Genomic DNA, 27,471 nt, shown 5'->3' with positions numbered 1-27,471 from the left:
TTATTCCAGAATGTCTCTAATAATAGTAAGTATTAATATAGTTAGAATTGCAAAAATGAAATAATTGTGTGATAGAAACTGCCAGTGATCAGGCAAGGAGAAGAAGTTTGATCTGCTTAAATTTTTGGCACTGGACCCAGCAGTGGCTGGATTATGTTTTCTTTTTTTAAAGAAACATTCCTTATCTGTATTTTTTCTGTTGAGTATATTATTACTGTAAGGCAAATTTTAATTAATCATTTTATTAATGACTATAGAAATTTCTTGTGAGAAGGTTGAGGATATAATCCCAGGAATAGTTTCAAGCTGACCTGTTTTTTCTTTCTTTCAGAGTTTGTATTTTAGGTTGCTACAAAATTATTTGATAACAATCAGTAATTAATTCAGACAGTACTATGTGGCTTATGTATTTGGTTAATCAGTTATCATCAGAGTACTTTGGACACATTTTTCTTATTGCTGTTTTACTTCTTATCCTCGCCTTTCCCTAAGGTCACAGGATCCCAGCGCAGCAAGGTAAACCAACATGTGTGTTTATGTGGGTCTAATTTTGTGAATTGGTTTTGTTAGACCCAACATCTTGGACAGATTTTCTAAGAAAATTTTGATACACTTGAGCCTTTTCAGTTGCGAGAGTGGCCTTTTCTGAACAAATAATCTTAGTTCTTACCATGATTCCCACTACTGGAATTAGAATCATCTGCTTAATTACATGTTCCATGTGAAGCAATTTTACTTTTATTACCAACCATTTTCTAATACCATCTATGGATGGAGAAAATTCTGTTGTGCAAAATATGATGATGAAAACTCTGCAATTTGTGACCAAGAAGAAACTCCATTTTCAATAAATTGTAGTATATATGGTTGCTTATTTGGATTTTGATATTACTTACTAATATCATGTTACAAATAATGTGCTATTAATTTGATTTATAGACTCAAATATGTACTTCATCCCAGGATATTGTAACTTATTTGTTAACTACTATGATCAGAATTCACTATGGCAGTTACAAATCCGTAACCACTATAGTTACTTAGCCTTAGTGCATCTTCTTCTGGCCTACCTCAATGTTCACTTATCAGGCAGCTTGTAAATCAGGGATTTGTTCCTCTGTTGATCAGGAAGCAGGTATCTTATGTTCCCATCGTCTCCCATTATTGATCTGGTTTGTGAAAGCCAGAAGCAAGATCCCTCTTGCAGCTTTCCCTCACACTGGAGATTGCTTGCATGGGAATGCTGGTCAGCTGCTTCCTGATTAACAGGGAAACAGACCCCCATCAGTGCCCATGGCTGCTACCTGGTTAGTGGCATTGAGAAACTTTCACTGCTTCTATGTATCTGCTAAATTAGGGAATATTTAGGGATTGCGAACATGAACTTCAGGTTATGCATTCTTATCTGCCTGAGTACATTCTGAGTTTATGTCTTCATGCAAATTTTCATTAAACTCCAATAATCATAAACCTTAGATTTAAATCATAAATAGTGGTAGCATTTTGCAAACTTTTGACTTCCAGTTTTGCATAACTTATAAATGGGTTACATACAGAAAAAAACAGCATCAAAGATGAAGCTTAAACTTGTACTTCCTTAGCCCCGATATGGTTGTTGTTAGTTGTCCTTGACTCGATCTTGACTCATGGCAACCTGTGTATGAGACAGCTCCAAGACTCCCTTACTTCCACTGCTTTGTTTAAGTCCTATAAATGTATACCTGTGGCCTCCCTAACAGAGTCTATCCATCTGGAATGTCATCTTTCCTGCTTTCTACTACCCTCTATCTCTAGCTTACGACAGCCTCAATTTGATCATCTTGATTTCTAGGGATATTTCAGGCTTGATTTGTTCAAGGACCCATTAGTTTGAATTCACATGTTTTTGAGATCTTGCAAAGGAAGTACTGCAATTTAATAATAGACCTTTTTGCTCCTGGCAAGAATTTCAAAGCAAAAAAAGTTTATTTCAATAGAATGGAAGGTACAGAAAAACAAGATGCATTGTCAGTGACATGTCCAAAAGTTCTATTATATGCTTTCCTTCTCTTTCAATTATTTTGTATGTTTTTGTATGAAATATTTTTATAATTTTAGTGTAAACATATTGCTCTATACGTTATAGAAATAATCCAATTATTCAGAGAGTGCTATTGAAAATAAGACAGGAGAAGGCACATGTGATTTTGATTGCTCCTTGCTGGCCTCACAGGCCAGGTTTTCCAATGTTGCTGGAAAATATCTGTGAGCATCCCATTCTGTCTACCTGTAAGGAGGGACCTGTTATTTCAGGGTCAGGTGTCAGAAGGAAATCCACTCAGAATATTTATGAAAACAATTGGAAGACATTTCTGAAGTGGTGTGCAGAGCATTCTCTGGTACTGAAAAAGGGAACAGTGCAAGATATCCTGTTTTTTCTGCAGGATAGATTGGACAAAGATTTGAGACCAAACACTCTAAAAAGGCAATTGTCAGCATTATATTCAGTTCTGTCTGATTCCAATAGACCATTATCTTCACATACACATATTAAACGGTTTCACCAGAGGATGGTGAAGAAGGGCTGGAGAAATACAGACTTTCAATGCTGAGTTGCAGGAGCAAAGTCTGCAATGAAAAAATACAATGCAACTTGTGCTGGGAAAGGATTGGATTCTACTCTAGCCTGCCCAACTGTAGTTGCATGTGCCTTCCTATAAGATACAAGGTAAACAGCAGCTGCTTCCAGACTCCCTCACTGAGCATTCATAAACAGCAAAACAGAGCTAAAGGGGAAAGTAGATAACCCTGCTTCACCAGTTATCCCCAGCATTGTTTTTAAAAAGCAGAGATGTATATATTTGATCAACAAAACTGAAATCATACGAAAAGTGGAGACTCATGAATAGAGGAAAAATCATCCCTGGATGCATTTGGAAGGATCTCTCAGAATACTCAAAATGTTTTTCCTTAGAAAATTCAAAATGATTTTGTTTACTTAGGCAAGACTAACTTAATTTGGTTGTTTCATTTCACATGTGAATATTGTTATTATTATTTTTTTTGATGGGGAAGAGGTTTGCTAACATATGCAGAAATTTCCTTCCTTCCTTCCTTCCTTTCTTGTGGTGCAAGATCCTATGCGTATTCATTCTATATTATTTGTATCCTGATACAAAAAAAACCCCAAAAACCCAAAATTAAAATAAAACAAAACAATGCCCAGGGATGTATCTACTTTGTTAACCGGGGTATACCTTTATTGTCCATCTATTTGAATCATCTACCTTTTGCACCATGGAGATCCCTTTATCTGACAGGTCACTATGTGAAGTCAGTTTTCATGTTGATTGCCTTTTTACTGTCTATACACAATAGTCAGTCCATGGTCACAGAGTTAGGAAATTTTCATCTTACTCTGTCTATTTCACATCATATTATAATTTGAGATACAGATTGTTATCTCCCTGGAAAGAAACTGTAGTAAGATTCATTGGCATATCATCTTAAAATGCAATATTTGTGAGATATTTAAATTATCATCTATTTTATGATCAACTGATCAAACATCACAAACATCAATCAACAAACATCAATCAATCAACAAACATCACAATAAATCATCAAATTGTAAAAGAAAATAATAGTTAAAATTTCACTTCTAAAATTATATTAAAAAGAAAAATAAAATTTAAAAGTATGAAATCATTATAAATGTGTGAAATCATTATAAAATTTTAACAGACTAAAAAGTATTATGAACTTTTAAAAAAACATCTTATGTTGACAGACCATTGCTGCTGCGCAAAAACTGGCCACCCTTGTTATTATTACTGTACTGGGCATTGGTCTGCCAGCAAATAAGATACATAAAATTCTTCAGTTCTTCCAGGAAAACAACTAAGAATTGGATGAATAAAAATATTGTGATAGCCATAATAAAAAGGACAATACAACAATACATGACCTATAGTCTCCACTGTACCAGTTCTACAGGAGCATATGTGCATATCATAGGGAATATTATTGTATCTCCCTTCCCATAAGGCTGAAGGTAGAACATTAAACTTTGCTAACGTGAATGCTATCCTATGTTTTGGAATGGTTAGAAGACTCAGATGGTTAGCTAACAAAAAAGCATTGCCAATGTCTCTGGATCAGGGCATACAGTGGCTGCTTTTACATGTTGTTGCAACTCATTATCTATAATTCGTTGATGTATTTCCCATTTTGCATGCTCATAGCCCATAGCCAAAATGGTGGTCTGTGAAAAACCCAATTTAACTAGTTCCTCATTCAGAGTCTTATTCCATCTGGAGAGAAGCCCATCAGACAATATCAAAAGGGCTATTCCTACTGGTGTGAACAACATTCTGAGCCAAAAGTTAAGTACCCATGCCTGTGATTCAACTGTCATTGACCTGTCTCCAAATATAGGATTGCATTAGGCACATACCTTGGAAGTACAAGAATGAATCTCAAAAATTTTGTTTGCATAGTTTCCATTGAGGCTAAATTAGTACAAGCACAGCACTGCGCCCCATATAACATCTGTGCCAGTACCTTCATATTAAAAATCTGGATGGCTGAAGGGATGTGCTGGCCTACTTTAGTGGAAAAAAAAGGATGTAAGTGGTTTGATACCTCTTTGTGCATTTGCTATGGCATTTATAGACTGAGCTTTTGAAGAACCTGAGGACTGAAAAATCACTCCTAGGTACTTATAGGATCTTACTTGTTCAGTTGATTGATCATTTATTTGCTAATTGTGCATGCCCCATTTCTTAGTAAATACTAAGACTTTAGATTTGTTATAATTGATTACTAGCTCTTTGGCTTGGCAGTAATTAACAGAGCTTTTAGTAATCGTTGTATAGCGATAAGAGTTAGAGAGAGAAGTACTATGTCATCTGCGTAAAGGAGAGTTGACTAAATTGGACGGATGGAAATTTAAGCCAGACAAACTTTCGACCAGAGAATTAATTAAATAATAATAGGCTAACACACAACCCTGTCTGATACCCATGGATGATGGAATGGCCTTAGTAAGGTGTCCTAGCCTATTACATCTGACTTTCGGACATGTATCCATATAAAGACCACTAATCAGAAACAGCAGTTTATTGATATTGGATGATTCGAGTTTCTGGCATAGTCTGTCTTGGGGAATCATGTCAAAGGCAGACTTAAAGTCAATAAAGGATGTGTAAAGAGCCCCCTTGGGCTTGGTTGTATATTTATCAACAAGGTGTTGTAAAATTATACCATTATCTCCTGTAGAGTGACCTGGCCTAAAACCTGCTTGCTCATCTTTCAAAAGGTTTTCATCTTCCATCCAAGTTAATAGTTTTTCAAGTAAATGGTGTGCATACAATTTGCTAATAACAATAGACTAATTGGCCTATAGTTTGCTGGATCTGATCTTGTACCTTTTTTATATATTGGATTAATAATGGCAAGTCCCCAGTCTTTTGGTATTAATCCAAATTGGTCAATGCATGTTAAAAGTATTGCAAGAATTGGGGCCCACCAATTCCTGTTTGTTTTAAGCATTTCTGGGGGGATGTTATCAAACCTTCGCTTCATCCATGAAAGGGTTAGTATTGACTTTTCATAATTTGAAAATAAAGAGATAATTACAAATAATGTAGTCCCATTTGGCTTTGCTGAAGATTTCTCAACTCTTTTTTATAAGGGTCACTTTGGATACTAATTCTTGTGGTCAACATTTTAACCAGGCTCTCAATTGATGCTGACAGATATCCCATTATGGACTTGGAAATAAGCGTGTATAAAGCTAAGGCATTAAAACATTTGAAGTAGCAACCATATGTACACTTATTTGAGAATAAGGCTCACTGTTGTTTTTTCTGTTAAAAAAATATGATAAACTCTGTTGTTGACAAAATGCCATTTATTTATGCTAATTAAATTAAATTATGCATTTTGTTGTCAAAGCAGTAAAGTATATTTAGGTATGATAAGTAGCTTTCTATTTCTCCAGAATCTCAATTTCCCCTCCCAGATATAAAGATTAGAATATAAAATACCCACCTCATAGGTTTAGATTTCTGGAAATTTTAGAAATCCAAATTTGGACCAGATTTCACAAATCCCATAAGATACGAATTCATAGAATCATAGAATTGTAGAGTTGGAAGAGACCACAAGGGCCATCCAGCCCAACCCCCTGCCATGCAGGAAATCTAAATCAAAGCATCCCTGACAGATGGCCACCCTGCCTCTGTTTAAAGACCTCCAAGGAAGGAGACTCTATCACCCTCCGAGGGAGTGCATTCCACTGTCGAACAGCCCTTACTGTCAGGAAGTTCCTCCTAATGTTCAGATGGAATCTCTTTTCCTGTAGCTTGCATCCATTGTTCTGGAATTGTTTCTGTGTCACACTTTGTAAGGATTAGATTTGTAAGACTTGCTCTAAGTGAAACAACTTCCAGTATATTGGGTTGTACATTTTGTTTTATTATTTAGTTTATTTTTTTCTTTATTAGAATAATCAGATGTATCTGAGGCACAGAGCCAGAAAGCTTTACAATATCCACATAGATGTTTAGAAAAGAAGATGGTTTCCAAGGTTCTTTTGTGAAAAATTTCAAGACTAATGAACAGAGAAAGAAAGGAAGAAACAATAGGTTTTGACTGGGGTCTTTTAAGAAGAATTTTAATTAAGATGTTGCTCATTATTAATCTCTAACTGTATTCTTTGCTTCCTTATTCTCTAGTTGTCTTCTCTTTGTCCAAAACTCCATTTTTTATCTGATATGAGCCTATTTAGCCAAATTATGTTCTGCTCAGTCCCAAGTTGAAATTTATGTCTTTTTTTCATTTTGTGTATCTTTACTATGGCTTGCTGTTTGTATACTCCTTCCCTCTGTACTCCCAAAATATTTTCCTTTAGGTTTTGTTCACCTTGACCTCAGGCCTGGTATCTCTGTGTATCTATTAGCTACCACATCTGGTTCACTCTATGCATATTTATTTAATTAATTTTTGTACCACCTTTCTCCTAGTATGGGACCCAAGGTGATGAGTATAGATAATATATACTATGCATTATAGATAATATATACTATGCCCTTATTGACTCTTTTGGTGTTCCTGATCCTTCAGTCTAGTAGTAGGGTCTCTGGCTTTGCTTCATGAACGAAGATTCAGGCAGGACTCATCTCGTGCTTTGTACAAGCGCGTCGATGACTAAAAAGGCCAATCTGGGATAAACAGGTCCGGTTGCAGAAAGCACAGTGGAAAGTCTTGAGTGATGTTTCCGGGTTGCGGTCTTTCTGTGTTGTCATTTCTCTTCGAGACTCATTTGGCGTGAGCTTTCAAAAAAGGCTGCAGCATCGTGGATAGTGCGTCTCCATGCCTCCTGATGTGAGGCCAGGGCGGAACATTGTTGGTGATCAATTTGGCCGAGCCTGAGATGTTGTTTCAGGGAGTCCTTGTATCTCTTCTTTGGGGTGCCCCTCTTACGCTGACCTGTAGCGAGTTCACCGTAGAATACTATTATTGGGAGGCAATGGCCCTTCATCCTAGAAATGTGTCCTGCCCAGCACAACTGCATCCTCAATAGCATGGCCTCAGTGCTGGTGATCCCTGCTTGCTCAAGGGCAGTAGTAGGGTAGTAGGGATGTAAATACTTTACTATTTCATCTTTGTATGTGGGGGAAAATAATTACAGTAATTTTCTCCCCAATGTGGGATAAAACATATATTCTTCTGTAGTAATGGTAAGGTAAAGTTTTCCCTTTTGACAAGTTTGTCTAGTTGTATGTGACTGTAGGGGGCCATGGTCATCTCCATTACTAAACTGCGGGAGCCAGCATTGTTAAAGATGGCTCTGTGGTCATATGGCCAGAATGACTGCACAGAACACTGTTACTTTCCCACTGAAATGGTACCCATTTATCTACTTGCACTTTTACATACTTTCAAACTTCTAGGTTGGCAGAAGTTGGGGCTAATGACAGGAGCTCATTCTATCCTGCAATGTTTGGGTCTCAAACTGCTGACTTGCTGATGTTGCAATTGTCAGAGTCAGCGTATTAACCACTAAGCTACTGTATCCCTTTATTCTTCTTCTTTAGTTATTTATTCTTTTATCCTTTATTCTTCTGTAGTATTCTCATATTGCAACATCCTGAAGCACTGTGCAGATAATAATGCATTTTTGGGGTCCAAAAACCCTGATTTCTATGTAGAAAACAGGTTTCCTGCACAGGGAACAGTATTTTTCTGTATAGGTAATATGGGGTTGGTTGGTAGGTATATTAAAATAAAACTGATATTTCTTTTCAATGAACTATTATTCTTCCTGTAAGGTTTTCCCAACTATAATTGAACTATTATTCTTCCGGTAAGGTTTTTCCAACTGTTGGAAAACACATTTTTCAATCAAGGAATGAATAATTATGAATCTTCTTTCCAGTCTTATTTGGTTGTTCCCAGGCTTGCATTGGCCTGAAACAGTTGGATCCAAAGGACTGTGCTGAGACTGTGCTTGGCGCTGTTTGTGCCAGGGCTGCAGTGACTTGCATGGACCCAGGCTTGATCCAGTCTGCCACTGCGGTCCTGAACCAGGTTGCCAGAAGGAGCAGATTATATCCATTCCTTTTTGAGCCAGTTCTTTGGCCTCAGCGCAGCCTTGGCATGGCCTCCAGCTAGTTTGGGGCATACATTGTGTAAGCACCATCCCCCAATGTGGCCTGAAGCTACATAATTTGCTCATGTGTTTTATGTCTCTGAAGACTTGTTCCTACACCAGTTTCCAGGACACATTGAGTCATTATACATTATACAGATACTCCTTGAACCTTACCACACAGGGGCACCATGGAACAGGATGAGAACGGAACGGAAGGGGCCGGGAACGAGTGGGGGACGCATTTTACTGCATAAAGAAGTCCCTCACTCTTTCCCTTCCCTTCCCTTCCCTTCCGTTTCCAATCTGTCCCTGAGGAGATGATTTTTGAGAACGGTTCAGAACAGTTTTCAAAATTCGCGTCCTCTGGGACGGGTTGGGAAGGCAAGGGAAGGGAACAGAATGAGTTAGGAACTTCCTGTGTGCAGTAAAATGCGTCCCCCACTCGTTCCATTCCCTTCCCAGCTCCTTTTGGACCATTCTCGTCTCGTGCCAGGAGCCCTGTGCAGTAAGGTCCCTTGTGTCTGAAACTAACCTGTATATTATTTTACAGTAGTAGTTTAATTAATGCTAATTCTAAATGTATAAAACTTTTAGCAGAAGAAATGTTTTAATATATGCTTCTTACACAGTCAGACAACTCCTGTATTAAAAGTATTCAGTAGTATTTGAGTCTTTGTTTCTGCATTTTTGTTATCCTTTCTGGATTAAAAATGATTTATTTGAATTAATATCACATGAAGACTCAGTGAAATTGTATATTTTATAGAAATCACTCAGACAGAGACAAAAATGAACAGTAACTTTATTAAATAACATTAAGAAAGAAAGTATCTTATGTAGGCTACTTCAAGCTTAGTGTGGTTACATTAACTACAACATGTGAAATCGAAGGCTTTCATGGCTGGCATCCATAGTTTTTTTGTGGGTTTTTCAGGCTATGAGGCTGTGTTCTATAAGAGTTTATTCCTGATGTTTCAGCAAATGTTCTGTACCCTACTCTCTCTCTCTCAGTAGGTATATCAATCAGACCTGTTTGTCTAATTGTATCACAGCCTCCTCTGGACTCATTGAACGGAACTCCCTCTCCTATCAGAATCCTTATCTGATCTTAACTGAAACTCTCTGTCTCTGTCTCTTCAGGCCAACTGAACTGAAACATAGTTTATTGCACAGGCCCCTGGAACAGGCCTGTCACATTACAAAAGGGGATGGGCTGGGAATGGGAGGCAGCATAGAATGCATTTTACTGCACAGGAAAATGCCTCCTCTGCCACCGGAAGTTCTCATTGCATTCTGGATGCGTCCCAGAGAGGGTGATTTTGAGGAATCCTTCTAAATAGCGTTGGTGTACACCTTGGAACTCTTTTGGTGAAGGGGTAGCCCATAGAACCACCTCCACAGGCTGAGGGATTTGGGAGGCAGGAAAAGGTTGCTCTTTTCTGTAAAGTCTACAGACCTGGGAGGAAGTTCCCTTGGTTTAAATGGCCATCTGGGTAGCAACCAATGATATTAGCTTGTCCTCAGAGTTTCATCCAAGGGAAGGGTGGGGAGGTGGTCACATGTTGACACCTGGGCCTCAGCTTTACCAGCATCAGATTACTCAAGCCCTTTTGTTGCTTAGCTCCAGGTTCAGTTTAAATAGGTTTTTAAATAAAGTGGGCCTTGTTTAATTCAATGTCTTGTGTCTGGTGTCATTATTTTGTGATTGGTCATCAATGGCTCTTTACACACACACACGATTTAAAAACAAATATACAGCCCTTCTGAATTCCCAAGGGATGCAGCTAACCACTTAACTTAAGTATTTCTTTGTGTGATTAACAATCACAAGTATTTCAGTGTATTAGCAAAACATTTCAACTTTCTTCAGATGTTCAAATTAAAAATCAGCTATATCCAAAGTGGCTGTTAAAGAATTTGACACTGATGATGGTGTTAAGTATTATCCTTTAGATTGAAACCATATGATATTAAGTTCTTAAGTATTTCTTCATTTTTACAGATCTTAAATTTCTAGCACAGTTTTTTCTTCATCGCAACTACTTCAGGCAACACAGAGTGAATCTGATGGATAATAAATATAGTATGCACATTAGTTCTTTAGTTCTGAAATGTCAAGCATATTTCTTTGCTTCATCGTTTGCAGTATATACAACATATCACGAGAATATGAATTTATTTAGTTGTTCTTTACTTATGTTCAAATAGCTAATCATTTGAATATCTTTTTGATTTGTTCCTGTTTCTGGAACCCTAATAACCAGATTCTGTTTCTTAAATTAAAAATTTCTCTCAGTTTTCCTTCAGCTTTCACTTACCTTTGACTTCAAGACAGTTAGGCTGAGAGAAGAATGTCTTTATAACTGTTTTCTTAAAACTGTATTTACTAATAAAATGGTAAAACTAGAGAAATGAAACTTGAAATAGAATGGAGAGAAAGATTGTTGGGTCTAAAAAATAAAATGTAGAAATGTTTTTTTGTATTTAAATATTGTTTGAGAGACAAAGTACTGTGTTGCAGCTTCATTGAAACTGTGTTGTATTTATGTTTTGTGTCTGTGTGTCTGTGTTCTTTTTTTATTTCTCTCTTCACAAGAAGAGGTTTAAACAAGAAGGCAATCTTTTCATAGTATTATGGCAGTAATACAGCAGTGCTGCCTCTCCCTTCCCCCCAATATATGGTTTATTTAGACTGTTTGTGCCACTTAAGAATATTAAATAATGGGAACTCTGAATAATAAGTGAGAGAGGAAGATACTCAGTGCATTTTACTTCTGTATAAAAAAGAGGAAAAAAGAAAAGCTGTCTGGCTTTGACAATAGTTGTCCTGTAAGAATAAAATAGACTTATGGCCCAATCACTTGCAAATTTATTTGGAAATGAAGTTCACTGTATTTAGTAGAGATTATTTCCAGGTAAGTATGTATAGGACATTTTCTGTTTGAATACATTAATAGGCTTCTCCTTCTCCTTTTAAGGCATTTCCTTCTCCCGTTCTTCCTCGGTATTTATTGTGTGAATGCTGTATATTTGTAGCTTTTTATTGTTTAAACCTCTTTTTTCTTCAAGTGTCTTTTTAGTTTAAATGGAATGTTTATGGCAGCAAAATTGTCTACATGGCTACTTCTGCAGCAACTGCTTTTAGGTCATACATAATTTGGCCACTGTGTTTCTGAATGTGATATTTCTTGACAGTACTGTGCCCCAGTGACTTGGACCTTTGGATGGATTCTGTACTGCAATGGGACTCTGTGCCACTTCTAGATTTTTACTATAAACTCTGAATTTTCTGACAGTTTGCCATTTTTTGTGTTCAAGCCAAAGTGCAACTACAATGAGCTGTACTTTTCTCTCCTTTTAGAAGACATCTTTTCAACCCCCCCCCCCCCCCCCCGCCCATGGTAGTAATAGCACAACATATTCAAAGCTAAAGTTTAGTGTTGTCCTGCAATGAAATATATTCAGGATATTTTATTTAATCCCATCTTTCTCACAAATGGGTCACAAGGGAACCCACTCATGAGGTCCATCAATTAAAAATTAGTAGTTAAAAATGCAGTGAAATCAGATACCATATTAAAATATTAGTACATTTAAAAGTATATAAAATCTTCACAAGCCTCCCAAAAAGCAACGCTCAGCATTGCCCAGCCTATTTATTGACATAAGAGGAAAGTAACATACTATATCTTAAGTCTTTATTTTAAAAATTAACTTAGCTCCCTAAATATTGCATCCTATTAAGTAGCTTTTGAATATATAACAGTTTCGTCTACCATGTAGTGCCAGTTTCCTATTTAAGTGCTCTGTGCTGGCCATGAAATTACTCTCACACCGTAGAACTTTTTTTTAATGCAATGTGAAATCCTTGTTATTAAATGAGACATTTGAGACAAAGAGTGTGTATTCACACTGTTGAAATACAGCAATATAATATGACATTATGGCCATGACTCTATCCTACAGAACCCTGGGATTTGAAGTTTGGTGAGGCACCAGAGCTCTCTGACAGGCCTCTACTAAAAGTTCCAGGAGTCCACAGGATGAAACCATGACAGTAGAGCTGAAAGGCTATAAACCAAGAAGTTTAAATTCTGTGCTATTTTGTTTTTATGAGCAAACAAAAAACCTGGCACTGAAACTTCCCCAAATATGGAGTTAGGCAGTTTTATCTGGAGCTCTGGAAATGAGACAAGTGTTAGTATGGTATTCTGTGTACGACTGGCTCTCCATATTCATGGATTCAACCATCTATGGCTTGAAATTTTCAATAATAATAATAATAATAATAATAATAATAATAATAATAATAATTCCAAAAGCCATTTTACATAAGAGGCATCATTTTACTATGATGTTGTATATAACATTAAGGTCCTGGAAGCAAAACTCAATGGATACCAAAGGTGCACAGTATTGTTCTATAACTTAAGTTGCAAGAGAGACCATACATAATGGGGGGAGGGGAATACAAAGAACAGATATTCATAAAAGGCTTTGACTTAAATTATTGGGATCTGTCTTCAGGAAAAAGAAATGGAAAAGCAAAAACTCCTGTACCAGCAAGCAAGATTACATGATCGGGGAGCTGCTGAGATGGTCCTTCAGACAATTAGTGCTAGTAAAGGTAAAGATTGTTAAATATGTCCAACATTCTTTTTCTCTTTTCACATTTATCACTGTGGGTTTCCCTTAAAACACAAATGACAACTTTACAGAGTGCAGTATCTACAGGGATTATTACCTGAAGAGAAAGGTATACATTTACCCCCAGCAATAGCAATAGCAGTAGCAAGTACATTCCTTGGGTGCAGATGGGGTGGGATATAAATAAATTTTATTATTATTTATTATTACATTTCTATACCACTTATTAGTGTGCTTAAGTGGTTTACAAAATGTAAGCTAATTTCCCCCAACAATCTGGGTACTATTTTAGTGACCTTGAAAGGATGCAAGGCTGAGTTGACCTGGAGCCCCTGGCAGGAATTGAACTCACAACCTTGTGGTTTGTGAGTGAGTAGCTCCAGTACAAGCATTTAACAACTTCGCCACCAGGGCAATCAAGACACTACTCAGATTTCCCCCGAGCAGATATTAACATGCAAAGAAATGTGCAAATGTTAGTGTCATGTTTCATTTGGAAAGTTGTTTAATATTATTTCATTATATCTTTTAAAATATATAAATAAATATATATTTGCTTTTAAGGTGAGATGGGACCAATGGTTGCAGCCACACTAAAACTTGGAATTGCCATATTGAATGGAGGAAATTCTACTGTTCAACAGGTAATATTGCTCACATTTTACATTTCTTTTACCTTTGTTAAATAGTGTTATTTTGGTTGATGTCCTATGACAGAGGTGGGTCAAATGCAACCCATTGGGTACATGAGACCCCTTGGGATGTTCATGTTACCCCTGGTTCTCAGTATTCTAAATATTTTCTCCAAAATATTTTTGGTCTCAAATGTTCCCAAAACACACTCTAGTAAGCACTGAGTTGACTGTGTGGTTGTACGCATGGACCAAAAGGCCCATGTTCTCACCAGTACAATACCACTACAAAGGGACCTTAGCACAAGTCAAAAAGACCCATTGTTCATGGCAACACCCAGCAGACCAGATGGCCCTGCATGTTCCTTACATTTCTCTGGCATTGTTGCTATTGAGAAGGCCCTCGTCACAGCCTCTGACATGAAAATGGGGTGCCTGGCCACATGGGTGTAGCTGGGTACCCCGTTTCCACATCAGAGGCAATGGAGATCTTCTCATAGTGGAAATGGCAGAGGAAGGTAAGGGTTGTGCAGCGGTTGCCAGTCCATGGCACTGTAGTGGGTGAGCAGGTATGTAAACACCCATCAATCCCCACACTGGCTTGAGCACTGGCTTTGGTCCTGATAGCATGTGCTTGGCCAGTGCATTCCTGGTCCATCTGCTCAGCCCCTGTGTCATATGTTTGGCCCCTCTGGGATATTTTTAAAAGAGAAAGTGAAAAGAAAGTGCCTACTCCTGTGATTAGTTATGAAGCATTTGAATATTTTAAGTGTTACTCTATGAATTCTTTGAGAACTGCCTTGATCCTACATGAGCCTACTCAAGCTTTGAAAGTATCTTCAAGTTTTCATGCTCATAAAAGGAAGGTGAAAATGCAATCTTGTTAGTTGTCGTACCCTGAATGTAAAACACAATAATACTTCATGAGCAGAATGGTTAAAGTGTTTTGGGAAGAGCTTGGAAAAGTTACTTTTGGTGGAGACTACAACCACCAGTGGGTGTGCTGGGTAAGGGACTCTCAAAATTCAAATAAAAAACAAAACATTTATCAAGTTCTGATTTTGGGTGCCAAGCAATTATTATTATTATTATTATTATTATTATTATTATTATTATTATTATTGTATTCTCACATTTTGCATATTGTTTTTACAATTTGAAAGCTGCTGTTAGAGCCCTCTGGGCTACAAGAGTCTAATTTAAATGTCTAAATTGAATCATGAAAGTAAGTCAAGTTCATATACTGTATAAATTTACAGTTTTTTAAAATTCTTTTAAATTTTAGAAAATGCTTGACTACCTCAAAGACAAAAAGGATGTAGGCTTCTTTCAGAGCCTTGCTGGTCTTATGCAGTCTTGTAGGTAAAGTAACAAATATTATATTGTTTAGCTACATGTTTTAGTATACTGTCATTATTCCAGTACTGAATGTGGGTTTTCTGTGCTTGTACGCTTCAAAACACAACACAGTCAAGTGATTGTTTCTGCATCTTTATGAGACACCCTGGGTAGATATGTAGAACTCTGCTGGTTTGTAAATTTGAGGCAAAAATTAAAGAAGCAAACTCCAGAATCGCTCAAAAATTTCTGAATATGCTCAGTTTCCAGAATCATAGGGCCAATGAGAATAACACAAGAAAATAATGGGTGTGTATTGTCTTTCTTGAGTTCTTATCATACCCCGAAATCAAGATCAGGGTTAGTGTTAAAAACTCCTGTTTGTGAGGCAAGAAAACAGAAAGGGTAACTTTTCCTTTCCTCATTCCCTGGAAACCATTTTCTCTCCCTCCCTATACAAACCACGGCTCACTTCAGTACCATAGAGCTGAAGGACAAAAAGTTTTAAAGAACAAAAACAGTTTTTAAAATGTGCCATTTCCCACCTCCATCCTGACTGCCAACAGATAAAAAATTATCATATTCAAATCTTGTAACATGATAGAATATTGATTTGTGGTAAAATCTAAACTGTGCTGCTGTTTTCATTTTAGTGTCCTTGACCTAAATGCTTTTGAGCGCCAGAACAAAGCAGAGGGCCTTGGCATGGTTACAGAAGAAGGATCAGGTAGTAACATTTTAATGTGAAAAAATGTTTTTTAAAAACCTGAATATTAATCCCTTTAAAGAATGTCACATCTAGATGTGTCCATTGAAGTAATGCCACCCCATCCAGGATCTGAAGGTTATTAATCTTGGGCAGATGGTAGTTTAATTGCCTTGATAAAAAACAACACAACAACCAATTGTCTGAAGTAATATTTTTCAACATTTAAAAGAAAAGTGTACAAATCAATCTGAAAATGAAATAACACCTTACAGAAGGGTAAGTTCTTCAGAAATTATTTTCAGATGAAAGTGTTTCAAAGGTTTTTTTAAAAGTTTTTTCTTTCAATTTAAAAGACAAATATCTGAACTTTTGATTTTGCACCAGATTACCTCTTCTAGCTCTTATCATCTCATCCTTGCTTTTCCTTTGCTTCCTCCTTTGCTGCCCTTTTGTTTGTTCAGTCATTATTTCGGTCTAGAAGCACTGGATTATTTTCTTTATGATTAGCTGTGCTACCAAATTCTCATTCTTTCTATGTATTCCCAGTGGTAATTTCTTCCATAATTTGCTCCAACTAATCCTTTTTGTGTTTTTATTCTTCAGAAATAAGAAGGAAAACATGGTTATTTATTGTTGTAGTTTGGAATTTCATAATACATATGTTTTATATTGCATGTATCAGTGTTTAGTTTGCCTGCAACCAGTACACCTGATATATCTGATTATTCAAGTGTTTTCATCAAGCTAAAAACACATTAACTTGACTGAAAACCTTTGCAGTTTCTTCTGTGAAATTATCTTTTTCATAAAAAATGCTGCATTTCTTAATGTGGCATCAGTTTTTATTTTTACTCATTTGAGTAGTTCTATTAAAGTCAGCTCAGAGGAGTAAATTTTGATATTTAGGTTATTGATTTGCTTAATTCACTGAATCAATGAAAATTATTTCCCCAAAAGCTTGGATATTGGGGAGATAATTTATATTAATATCTATTTTCTGTAAATATTCATATCAGCACTTGGATTTTCATTTCAAGAAGTTCCTTTTTTCTTTTAAAAGTCTATATATGTTACTTCAATAAAAGATGCATGTGTGTATAAACAAGTGGCATGAATGGTTTACCTGATGTCAGGATATTTTTATGCTTTTTCATCTAAAATCTTTTTAATTTTTACCTAAGTTTGAAATCTGGCAATCATAGAGAATTTAATTGCCAAAAGCAATGCTACGTATATTTTAAATCTGATGAAACAAATTCTCACTTTTGTTCTTTTTTTCCTCCATTTTTTTTCTTTGAAATAAATGTCCTGTGTTTCCCTTCCTCAGTCATCAGTCATGAGCGTGGTAATTATTACATACAAATTGCCTTTCTTTTTCCTGTTGTTAGCTTTGTGTCAGCACTGTACAGCTCCTGAACACCATGTGGTTTGTTTGTTTTTTCAGAATTTCAAAGTGGGCTCTTTTTCTTTTCTTTTTTATTAGCAGTATTATTATTATTATGGTTGTATTCTCCAAAGGTTCCATTTGTATGCCAACTTTCCCCACATCTTTGTTTTTCCTCCCTTTCTCAGGATTTGCACAGTAACTGGCACACTAGATGTAAGAGCAGCAAGCTTTTTTGGTTTTTCTTTTTCTTTTTTGGCTTCATTTGGTGATGTTTATTTTCTTAGTGGGCCAAGTATTTGTGATGGTTGGATGTAAATAAAATGTGTGCATATGATATTAAAACCCACCATGTGCTGTAGTCTTCCTGTAGCATTTCTGTTGTGTATTTAATGTGGCTTTATGGCTGCATTGGTTTGTGCTATCATAGGAAATCAGTGGAGGATCCAGATTTGGGTTTGAGGATGGAGTAGAGGGGATGTTTAGAGGTGGAAATCACCTTTATATTGTAAAAGTAAACAAAATTAATGCATGATAACCAAAGTCATAATTACATTGACAAACACTGATAATGTTGCTGATGCTAATGTGCTACACTGAGTCACAATCTTAAAGATCATGTATTTTATTAGAAACTGACTATAATAGACAGGAATAGATTCAAAAGATATTATTCAAAAGAAATATTAAAATGTAAGCATTGTTTTATTTAAACCAGGTATGACAGAGAGACATCACTACCAGGGGATATGTCCCTAGTCACTCTTCCATGATTATTTGCTTTTTTTTATCTATGCACCTTCATATGTGAATGATTCACCAGCAAAGGTCAAAAAACACCAAAGGCAACATTTAAGAATGATGCAGCTAAAGCTAAATAAAAACTTTGAAATATCCTTGCTTTTATTAAGAGAATTGCAAAGAAGCTAGCAGGATAATTACATAATTATTCAGTTGAACTACATGCATAGTAAAGATTTAATAGAGGACTTTCAAATATTTTGTCATAAGGCACATGGAATTTATTGGTGGGAGAGTAAGGAATACATATGGACCAGCACTTTGGCTGAACTGAAGAGAAATGCCCACTTTGTGTGTTGTTAACTCCTCCTTCTAATAGTTCTAATAATTGTGGATCAAAATGGAGTGAAAACCATTTCTCTTACACAGCCAGAATTTTAACATGGATTATAATCAACAGATTACAGTGGTACTGGTACTATTGCCAGGCTAATACTACTACAAACTACACAGTATTGAAGTGGTTAGTAAAGTTCTGAAGATCTAGAATTTCCAGGATTTATTTCCAGGAATTTATTGTTTTACAGATGACTAAGCTGTGGGATATATGAATTTGTTAAATAAAGCAGTAAGGTATAGAAATATCCTTTTCATTTACTGAAAAGTGTATTTATTGATTATTTAAGATTATGGGCTTTTGTTTTAGATAATACAAGATTTTCAGAAATCTGGATCTTGTAACTGGTGGTGTGAGGGAGAACTATCTCACCACTGGACAAAAAATAGTAGACTGGATCAATATGGCTGGAAGTTTTATTGCCAGTTGTTTCCTTTATACTTCCCCTCCCCCCACAATTTTTGACCCGATCCTTTGTCCCCATGATCAATTTCATGGTTTATTTTCTTAATACTGGACCCCCCACTGGTAAAATATTGTTGGTTTTTTACCAGATCTGTACATAATTTGTCTTTGTGATGTAATCAATGTTGCATTCCCTTTGTTATGTTTTACTTGCTGTGGTTATTATTGGGAAAAAGGGTTCAAAACCAAAGACATATACATCAGTTTACATTACCTTGTTTTAATTTTCATTTTATTCTTGCAATCTATACAAATGTTCCCATAGTCATTATAAGCTTGAAAGTGCATTTTCTCTCTCCTTTTGCCATAGATCTTTATCACACAGGAGGCAAGCATCTTTCTCCCATCATTGAATTGTCATTAAATCATGTTAATCACATGATCGGAGGAAAGATTATCACACCCTCATATGCTTATCCCATTCTTGTCTTGTCTGTAAACAGTAATGGACCCATCATTTGGTATTAACAGAAACTCCTGTTAATAACAAATGATGTGCCCAGATGGGACAAAAATGGGATAAGCACGCGGAGGTGTGATAATCTTCCCTCGATTGCACGATTAACATAATTTAATGGCGGTTTAATGACAGAAGGAGGATGCTTGCAAGCTCCCTTGTTAAATGATAATGAAACATATTAGAGGTAAATATTTTTTTAAAAAATTATCTTCCTGACGTTTGGTTTTGTCTCGATGTAAGTTCTTAGTTTTGCTTGGTTTTTATCTCAAAGGCACTGTTACATGGTGGGTAAATGGAAATTTTCATCTGTGATAGGAATATGTTTAGCTCATTAATTTGATCATTGATTTATTTACTTAGAAGTAAATTCCACTCAGTTCATCTACTTTGCTTTCCAGTCAGCATTTCAGCATAGGTAAAACAATGTGAAAAGCTGACTTTCACTATTGGCTGGGTCCACACATCATAATAAGGAAAGATTGTTCCTTCTTAGCATCTCCTGCAAGTGGGAGTGGGAGCTAAGTAAAGCATACACCATGGTTTGGCTTATTGTAGAGGGATACAGACAGCTCAAAAGGGGTGGCTTAGAGCTACCCCTTTTGGGCTGGATTGAGGCCAGGGCAAACAGATGCCTGGCCACAATCCAGCCAGAATCCACCCCTGAAAGGAGCAGATAAGATCCACTCCTTTTTGCAGCTGAAGAAAGCCGTCCCTTCCCCCATAGAGCCAGCTTTTCCCTTTGAAAAGCCGGCTCTGGCGAAAGTGACGTTTATATGCCACACCATGCCCCCAAACAGGACATAAACTGGCTGGGGATGTGGCACATCTAAACGCCACGCCAAGCCAGCTCCAAGTGGTCTTAAACAGGCTATCTGTACAGTCCCTGTTATATACAAACTGGGAACTTTGGTGGCTTATCTCATGAACTGTGGTTTGTTATGTGCAAATTGATAATAAAATATGGACAACAGTCCTATTGTGTAACTGCACTCACTTGCATAAGATGCTAAGTGAGAATGATTCAGAAGATTTAGCAGAATGATTCAGATAAGATATTACTCAGAGGAAGATCTGTGATTACAATATGTTTTGTCAAGAAGTCTGATTTAAATGCTATTTATGGCACAGTAAAATAAGGTCACAGTCACTGTTAAAATATAACCACAATATATATTGTGTTTATAGTTCAGCATATAATGACTGAGTTAATAACTTTAAATTAATTTCAAATTTTAAATAACTTTAAATTAATAACTTTAAATACTTAATTTCCTTTCACCTGTACATTCTTTATTGACCCATGAAAACAATCTCTGGAGGACTTCCTAGCTTTCCAGACACAGGACTCTGTGAGGAATGTCTCCAGACCTTACTGTACTGGAATTTGTTGATTTGCCAGTGGAAATCCATTATGGATACTGGACATAACAATGAGGCTGAGAAGACTGACAGGAAAAAGTGGGTCAATCCTGGGTTTTCTGAAAGCACATGGAAACCCTGCTGTCCTCATGGCCCACTCCCAAAGTGGGCCAAATACCAAAGGGCAGTCTGTATCGTGTGGTGTCAAGTTGCACTGCTCAGTTATTTTTTCACCTCCCCACCATGCATGCATGCCATCATATGAACGCACCTCCTGTGACTATCAATTATCTCCCTTCTCCCAACCAGCTGCCATCCCATTGGACCCCTGTGTGACAGTCGCATGTACGATACACCACACAGATAGTTCAGTGTGCCCAGTGACACATTGCAAAGCACAATCATGGAGGTCCACCATACATGCCCCCTTCAGCCCCCTTCTATCCATGCTCCCCCCCCCTCATTGGACTGTCTTGTTTGTGTATGTTATAATTACATCCACTGCATTATTGGCATTCTGCCCTGTTTGTCATTCTTTCACATTTTTGCTTTCCTGCAGTCCCGTACTGGCATTATGCTGTTTATATCCAAGTGTGGTGATGCACATTTTTTGCATTAAGTCAGAGTATTGAAGCTTTTATTTTTTACTCCAGTTTTTAGCCCCAGAGTGTGGCTTTGTGTTGATTTCACCTTGTACATTGTTTAGACAGCTTGGATTTAAGTATGTTTGAAGCTACTTTATTGGACCAGTGCGGATAACCTCAATTACATGATAGTCAGTAACCAAAGCATTCAGCTTTCTTCTGGGAGATAGGAATGTGTAACTTAATCTATCAGGTACTATTTCATAGATAGGTTAGTTGGCATGGGGTAAGTGATATTTATGACAGGAGTGTTGTCATCTGTAAGGATATGATAAGGGCCAGTAAAATTTTAAATACTGGAATTTGAAAAATGAACTTAGCCTGCTGGTTTGTTACATTTACAATGCAATTTAATCACAAATATAACCTTTTTATTATATAATATATGGAATGTGTTGCTTTGTATATATTTAAGTCTAAATATTTCTAATTATTAATAAAAGGAATGTTAAATCAAGAACATGGAGAGATTATTAATCAACTGTCATTTAAGCACTTTCAAGGAAGTATAACATTTACCATTTTTTCTTTCTGTTAGACATTACTTTGGTTTAATTGCATCTCAGTCTCAGATTCTCCATGAAACCATTGATACATATAACAATTCCATTTAAATGCAGCATTGGTACTGGCAGTATTCTAGCTTAATTTAATTTATAAAAGAACTGTTAAATCCTTGAATTGTCTGGATGTGTAACTATTCTTCCAAACACAGAATGCAAAGTCTACAAAAATTAGCTTTAAAGGCTTCTGGGTTAGATTGCTTTTTTTGTTGTTGTTGTTGTATATTTTAATCCAACCTGTTCTTTTATCATCAGTGGCTAGTATATGTAGTAATCCAGCTGTTGTAAAAGTACAACTCCTATCAGCCCTCATCTTTGGCTGCACTGTTTAAAAATAAGGGGAGTGGCAAGCTAGAGGGGCACACTTTTCTCTTCCCTTGAAAAACTAGACAGACTGGACAACTCTCTCTATAAAAAAAACCCCCAAATAATTAAAAAAAAAAACATACGCCTGATGAGTGTAAAAACATTTAGGTGAGGAAATTTAATCCACCAAACAATGGAAGTACTGTTGGTGGGTGGGTTGTTAATTTTTCAGGCTGATAATCTTCAGCCTGCTCTGTAAAGACCCGCACTCTTTCTAAAGGATCAGCTGGGCAGTCTAATGGTGTTTATTAATGGAGTACAGTCATTTCTAGGCTCAGGTGGCATTAGTGACATAATATATTCTTGGGTTGAATACCGAGATGGATACTAATGTCATCCATGTTCTGATAACCTTGAGTAAACTGAAGGAGCTTTTGATGAATACCTAGAAATGTCTACTAATTCAAAACATAGCTGCGAAACAGAGACAAAAGATTGACAACATGCCTTGTGTGTGTATGTCCCTTCAAATCACCTGTCAACTTGTGCTGGCTCCATGAATTTCATATGGTTTTCTTAAGCAAGGAATACATAGAAGGGTCATTTCCTTTCTCTAAAACAGAGCCTACAGCACCTGTATCCTTTCCCAAGCTGTTCAACTTGTATGCAGAACATATTATATGAGAAGCAGGCTTGAACACAGAAGAAGGAGTGAAAATAGGAGGAAAGAATATCAACAAAGTATGCAGAAGACACAGTACTATTAGCAGAAAACAACACAGATCTAGAGCAGCTACTATGGACGATGAAGGGAGAAAGTGCAAAGGCAGGTTTATTGTTGAACATAAAGAAAACAAAAAAAATAACTACAGAGAATTTATACAAATTCAGCCTAGATAATGAAGAAATAGAAATAGTAAAAGAAAAAAACTTATGATCAAATATTCATCGGAGGAGGGACTGTAGTCAAGAAATCATAAGACTAATAATGGGAAGGGCAGCTCTGAAAGAGATGGAAAATAACCTAAAATATATAAAGATATACAGCCAAGCATGAAAATTAGAATCATACAAGCCATTGTATTCCCTATTATGATGTATGTATGTGAGAACTAGTCGGAATTTGGGGAATTGTTGAGGATACCATGGACATCGAAGAAGTCAAACAAATGGGTCCTAGAAAAGATCCAACCAGATGTCTCTCTGGTAGCCAAGATGACTAAGGCTGATGTTCTTTGGCCACATCATGAAAAAGCATGAATCATTGGAATAATGCTAGGAGAGGTGGGGGGAAGTAGAAAGAGAGAAAGGTCACAGGTTAAATGAATGGTAGAGGTATGGCCCAGGTGTGAATTTGCAGGAACTGAGGAGAGCAGCGGAGGACAGTGGAGTCTTGGAGATGTCTCCTTCACACGTTAACCATGGGATGAGACTGACTTTAGGGAAAGGCAATGGAACCTTTGAGTATTCCTTGCTTAATTAAATTCATGGAGTCAGAACAAGTTGACAGGTGACCTGAAGGCGCACACACAGACACACATACATGAGGTATGTTGCCAATCTTTTGTCCTAATTAGCAGCTGTGTTTTACTAACCAGGGCTGACCCTGTCTAGATTCCACGATCAAATGGGATTCTTCATGGTATTTAAGCCTGCTTAAGATCTTGCCAGAATATAAAAGTTTCATTTGCTTCAGATCTGCTTCTGAGCAAAGTTCAAATGGTAGGTGCTTACCTTAAAGCTGTATGTAGCTTGAAGTCTGGTTACACAAAGAAATAACAGTATAATTTCAGAATCAAAGTTTTCTTCTAGTTAATGTGAGTGTCTATAAAGGAGGGAGCCTTTCTTGCATTTTGGATCACCTGGACCCTCTGCTAGTGTCTTATAGTCAGAGGACTTTTAGTCTTTCCCCCTCTTTGCTTTTAACCTCTGATGTATTTTGATTTATGTTGTGGTTGTTCTCAGAACTACCTTTCTGTAGTTGTATTAGTTATAGTAAACCAAATCAAAACATGTCATAGAAATGTTTTGATGTAAATTAAATATAGCAAGGAAACTAACCCAAACTCCATTTTTGTTTCTAGATGTCATCAATATTCCAGAAGCTCTTTTTAATCACCCTGAAACACCAAGAAAGTTAAATTCTAACTATTATACATTCACTAATACAAATTTCAAATGGAAGAAACTTCATAAAATATTGCCAAGCCTATGCTGCCACATGTTGGGAGGGAAATGCACTTTGAAATCTTACATTTTTTAAAATTATGAATAAATGTAACTGTCTGCAAAATAATGTATCTTATATTTAATTCTGAAAAGATGCTGCAGAGTCTCTTGCATCTATGCAATCTTTTTTAAAAGCAAAAAGTAGTGGTATATACAAGCCTGTAGAGATCTTTCCTGATGTTTACTAGCCGCTGACTTTTCCACAGGAGAAAAGGTGATGCAGGATGATGAATTTACTTGTGACCTCTTCCGCTTCCTTCAATTACTCTGCGAAGGGCACAACTCAGGTCTGTTGGTAGAATGCCGGTTAAGTAATCCAGAGTTGCAATAACTAGCTATAAAAGTGTATTGTGAAAGGCTTATGATTTTTAAAATATTTTTTTCCAAATTGCATGCCAAACAAGTAGATAGAGAATGAAGACCAAACATTTATGCTAATTAGAAATGCTGACTTGTTTACACTGATAAGCTGTGTGTGTGTGGGGGGGGGATGAATCAAATGACATTTCTAGAGGTATAGACTATATAAAAGGGCAAACAGTATGTGATATGGTGCTTTAATGCCCTAATTCTAAAGCAATGAAATGCTGGTGGTTTTTTTTTTAAATTTGGGTAATGAACTTTCTCCAAGTAGTAATTCTTAATGCATAATACTACTTGTGAAAGTATCAACTCCCTTTTTAGAACTCTGTGGACACACAAAAAAAATATTGGATGAGTCTTCCCTATGAATACCTCCCAGTTCCTTCCCTTTATAGTAAAAAAGCTGAGAACAACAAGAATAACAAAATATATTTATATCATATATACTTAATTATGAAGCAAAATTGTTTGAAAATGGGAAATACAGATGGCCAACAGGATATGTGCTTAAAAGAACCAAATAGTGCATAACACTTACATTTTGGGTGTAATATTAATTCAATCTCATTCTGTTTTTCTCCCAAGATTTTCAGAATTATTTGAGGACTCAGACTGGTAACAATACAACTGTCAATATTATCATATCTACTGTGGATTATTTATTGAGAGTTCAGGTAAAAATCACATTTGAACTATGAAAACAATGGTTGACATGACATCACTGCTTACCTAATTTTAAAAAACCCTAAAATAAATCATTGTAAAGCAATTAGCTCAGGAATGGACAACATTCAGAAGCTGGGAAGGTGCTTTGGATCCCCAGGATCTTTTGAGGGTCTCCCTCTTCTGCCTCCATGTATAAATTCCCACCCCCCCTAATTTTAGGGAATGCCCAATGCCTGCTTAATGCTTCCTAGTAGGCAATTTTGCAATGTTTTGTTGCACCCCAGGCCATTTTAAGTTCAGGTGAGCCCCCCTTTTTAACAGCTAGTGACCAGCATGTCAATGTCTGGGTGACAATGTTATAAGAAAAAAGGTGTCTATTGACCCCAAAGCACCCACTGGGTGAGAAACATGGGGAAAATGCCCCTATATCCCTTAAGGCAGTTCAGGACCCATACTGGGGCCCGGGGGTGTGTGTGTGTGTGTCACAAAACAGTGGTGGGGCTGGGTGAAGCCCACGAGCCCTATTTTCCCCAGCCTTGAATTAGTTAGTACATTGTAGAACACAGTAGAGTACAGTAGAAAATGGTTGGCATCCTTTGCCATTTTTCCACCCTCAAGAAAAGCCTAACAGTGATCCTCTCACATCCCCAGAATTAGAGATATGCACCACCCTTTCCCCTCATTTGTGTATCCTCAAATTTCCACACCTGTACTGCACAAGCCAGGCAAAGAATATGGCAGTAGTTAAGTCTGGTGAAAGGTTTGTCCTCATGGTTCCCACAAGCAAGAGCCATCACTTCTTTAACCAGCTTCAAAAACCATCCTGTTCAGAGAAGACTTCCCAGGCATTGCATAATTGTCGCTTACTATTTGATGTTCTTTTGGTGCCTGTTTATCAAACCATTTCCTGTATTGCTATGTACTGTATATGCATTATCCTACTTGAGAGTATGTATTTTCCCTGGAAAATGATTAACCATCCATTATGAAGCCAAGCCCTCCCTCCAGTCCATCTGCCTTGGTCCAGGCCTTGGAGGTAGAGAGGAACTGCTGGACCTCTTACCCTTTCCCTCCACCACTCCCTTCTCCTTCTGTGTCATGTCTTTTTAGATTGTAAGCCCGAGGGCAGGGATCTGTCTAACTAAAAAGATTGCATGTACAGCGCTGTGTAAATTTACAGCGCTTCATAAATAAAGGTTAATAATAATAAATAATAATGGTTTCAGTCTACTGTGAATGCATTTGGAAACTTCCATTGCTGATCGGAATTCGGGGAAATTTTAATTTTGAATGCTATTAGTCTGTTTCATTGTTCTGAGGATAGTATGACACTTGTTTTTCTTTACTGATTTATCAAGTGGAAATTTACAAAGAGTTGTGAAGTCATCTGTTTTATTGTTTATTTCTTCCTCCATGTCTAGGAATCAATTAGTGACTTTTATTGGTATTATTCTGGAAAGGATGTTATTGATGAACAAGGACAACGTAATTTCTCTAAAGCAATTCAAGTTGCAAAACAAGTCTTCAATACTCTTACAGAATATATTCAGGTAAATTTAAGAAATTGTTTAGCAAAATATAATGTCTCAAGTTTTATTTGCGCATTAGAATGGATATGTTGCATGGAGTCATTTGGCCATGTTACATCATTAACCTCTCAAGCAGGTTAATGTTTGTTGATGTAAACAAGCCAGCACATATAACAAGGACAACGTAATTTCTCTAAAGCAATTCAAGTTGCAAAACAAGTCTTCAATACTCTTACAGAATATATTCAGGTAAATTTAAGAAATTGTTTAGCAAAATATAATGTCTCAAGTTTTATTTGCGCATTAGAATGGATATGTTGCATGGAGTCATTTGGCCATGTTACATCATTAACCTCTCAAGCAGGTTAATGTTTGTTGATGTAAACAAGCCAGCACATATA

At 36.7% G+C, this 27,471-nt stretch overlaps 1 protein-coding gene across 4 annotated transcripts in view; it reads left to right on the top strand.

Annotated features, from left to right (window-relative positions):
• RYR2 (ryanodine receptor 2) overlaps positions 1–27,471 on the top strand; it is a 406,736-nt gene that overhangs the window by 346,175 nt on the left and 33,090 nt on the right. For 2 of the 4 annotated variants that reach the window (XM_042470205.1, XM_042470222.1), the window contains exons 80-89: positions 493–516; positions 13,166–13,265; positions 13,850–13,929; positions 15,203–15,279; positions 15,909–15,982; positions 17,292–17,309; positions 24,719–24,799; positions 25,461–25,549; positions 26,963–27,020; positions 27,249–27,319. In XM_042470205.1, the coding sequence (XP_042326139.1) occupies positions 493–516; positions 13,166–13,265; positions 13,850–13,929; positions 15,203–15,279; positions 15,909–15,982; positions 17,292–17,309; positions 24,719–24,799; positions 25,461–25,549; positions 26,963–27,020; positions 27,249–27,319 (672 nt within the window). Of the gene's footprint in view, positions 1–492; positions 517–13,165; positions 13,266–13,849; positions 13,930–15,202; positions 15,280–15,908; positions 15,983–17,291; positions 17,310–24,718; positions 24,800–25,460; positions 25,550–26,962; positions 27,092–27,248; positions 27,320–27,471 lie in introns of all 4 variants that reach the window. The other 2 variants (XM_042470214.1, XM_042470232.1) reach the window with 2 other exon arrangements.

The sequence above is a fragment of the Sceloporus undulatus genome, chromosome 1 (assembly GCF_019175285.1).
Source record: "Sceloporus undulatus isolate JIND9_A2432 ecotype Alabama chromosome 1, SceUnd_v1.1, whole genome shotgun sequence".
Taxonomy (NCBI): domain Eukaryota; kingdom Metazoa; phylum Chordata; class Lepidosauria; order Squamata; family Phrynosomatidae; genus Sceloporus; species Sceloporus undulatus.
This window is presented reverse-complemented; position numbering and strand designations above follow the sequence as displayed.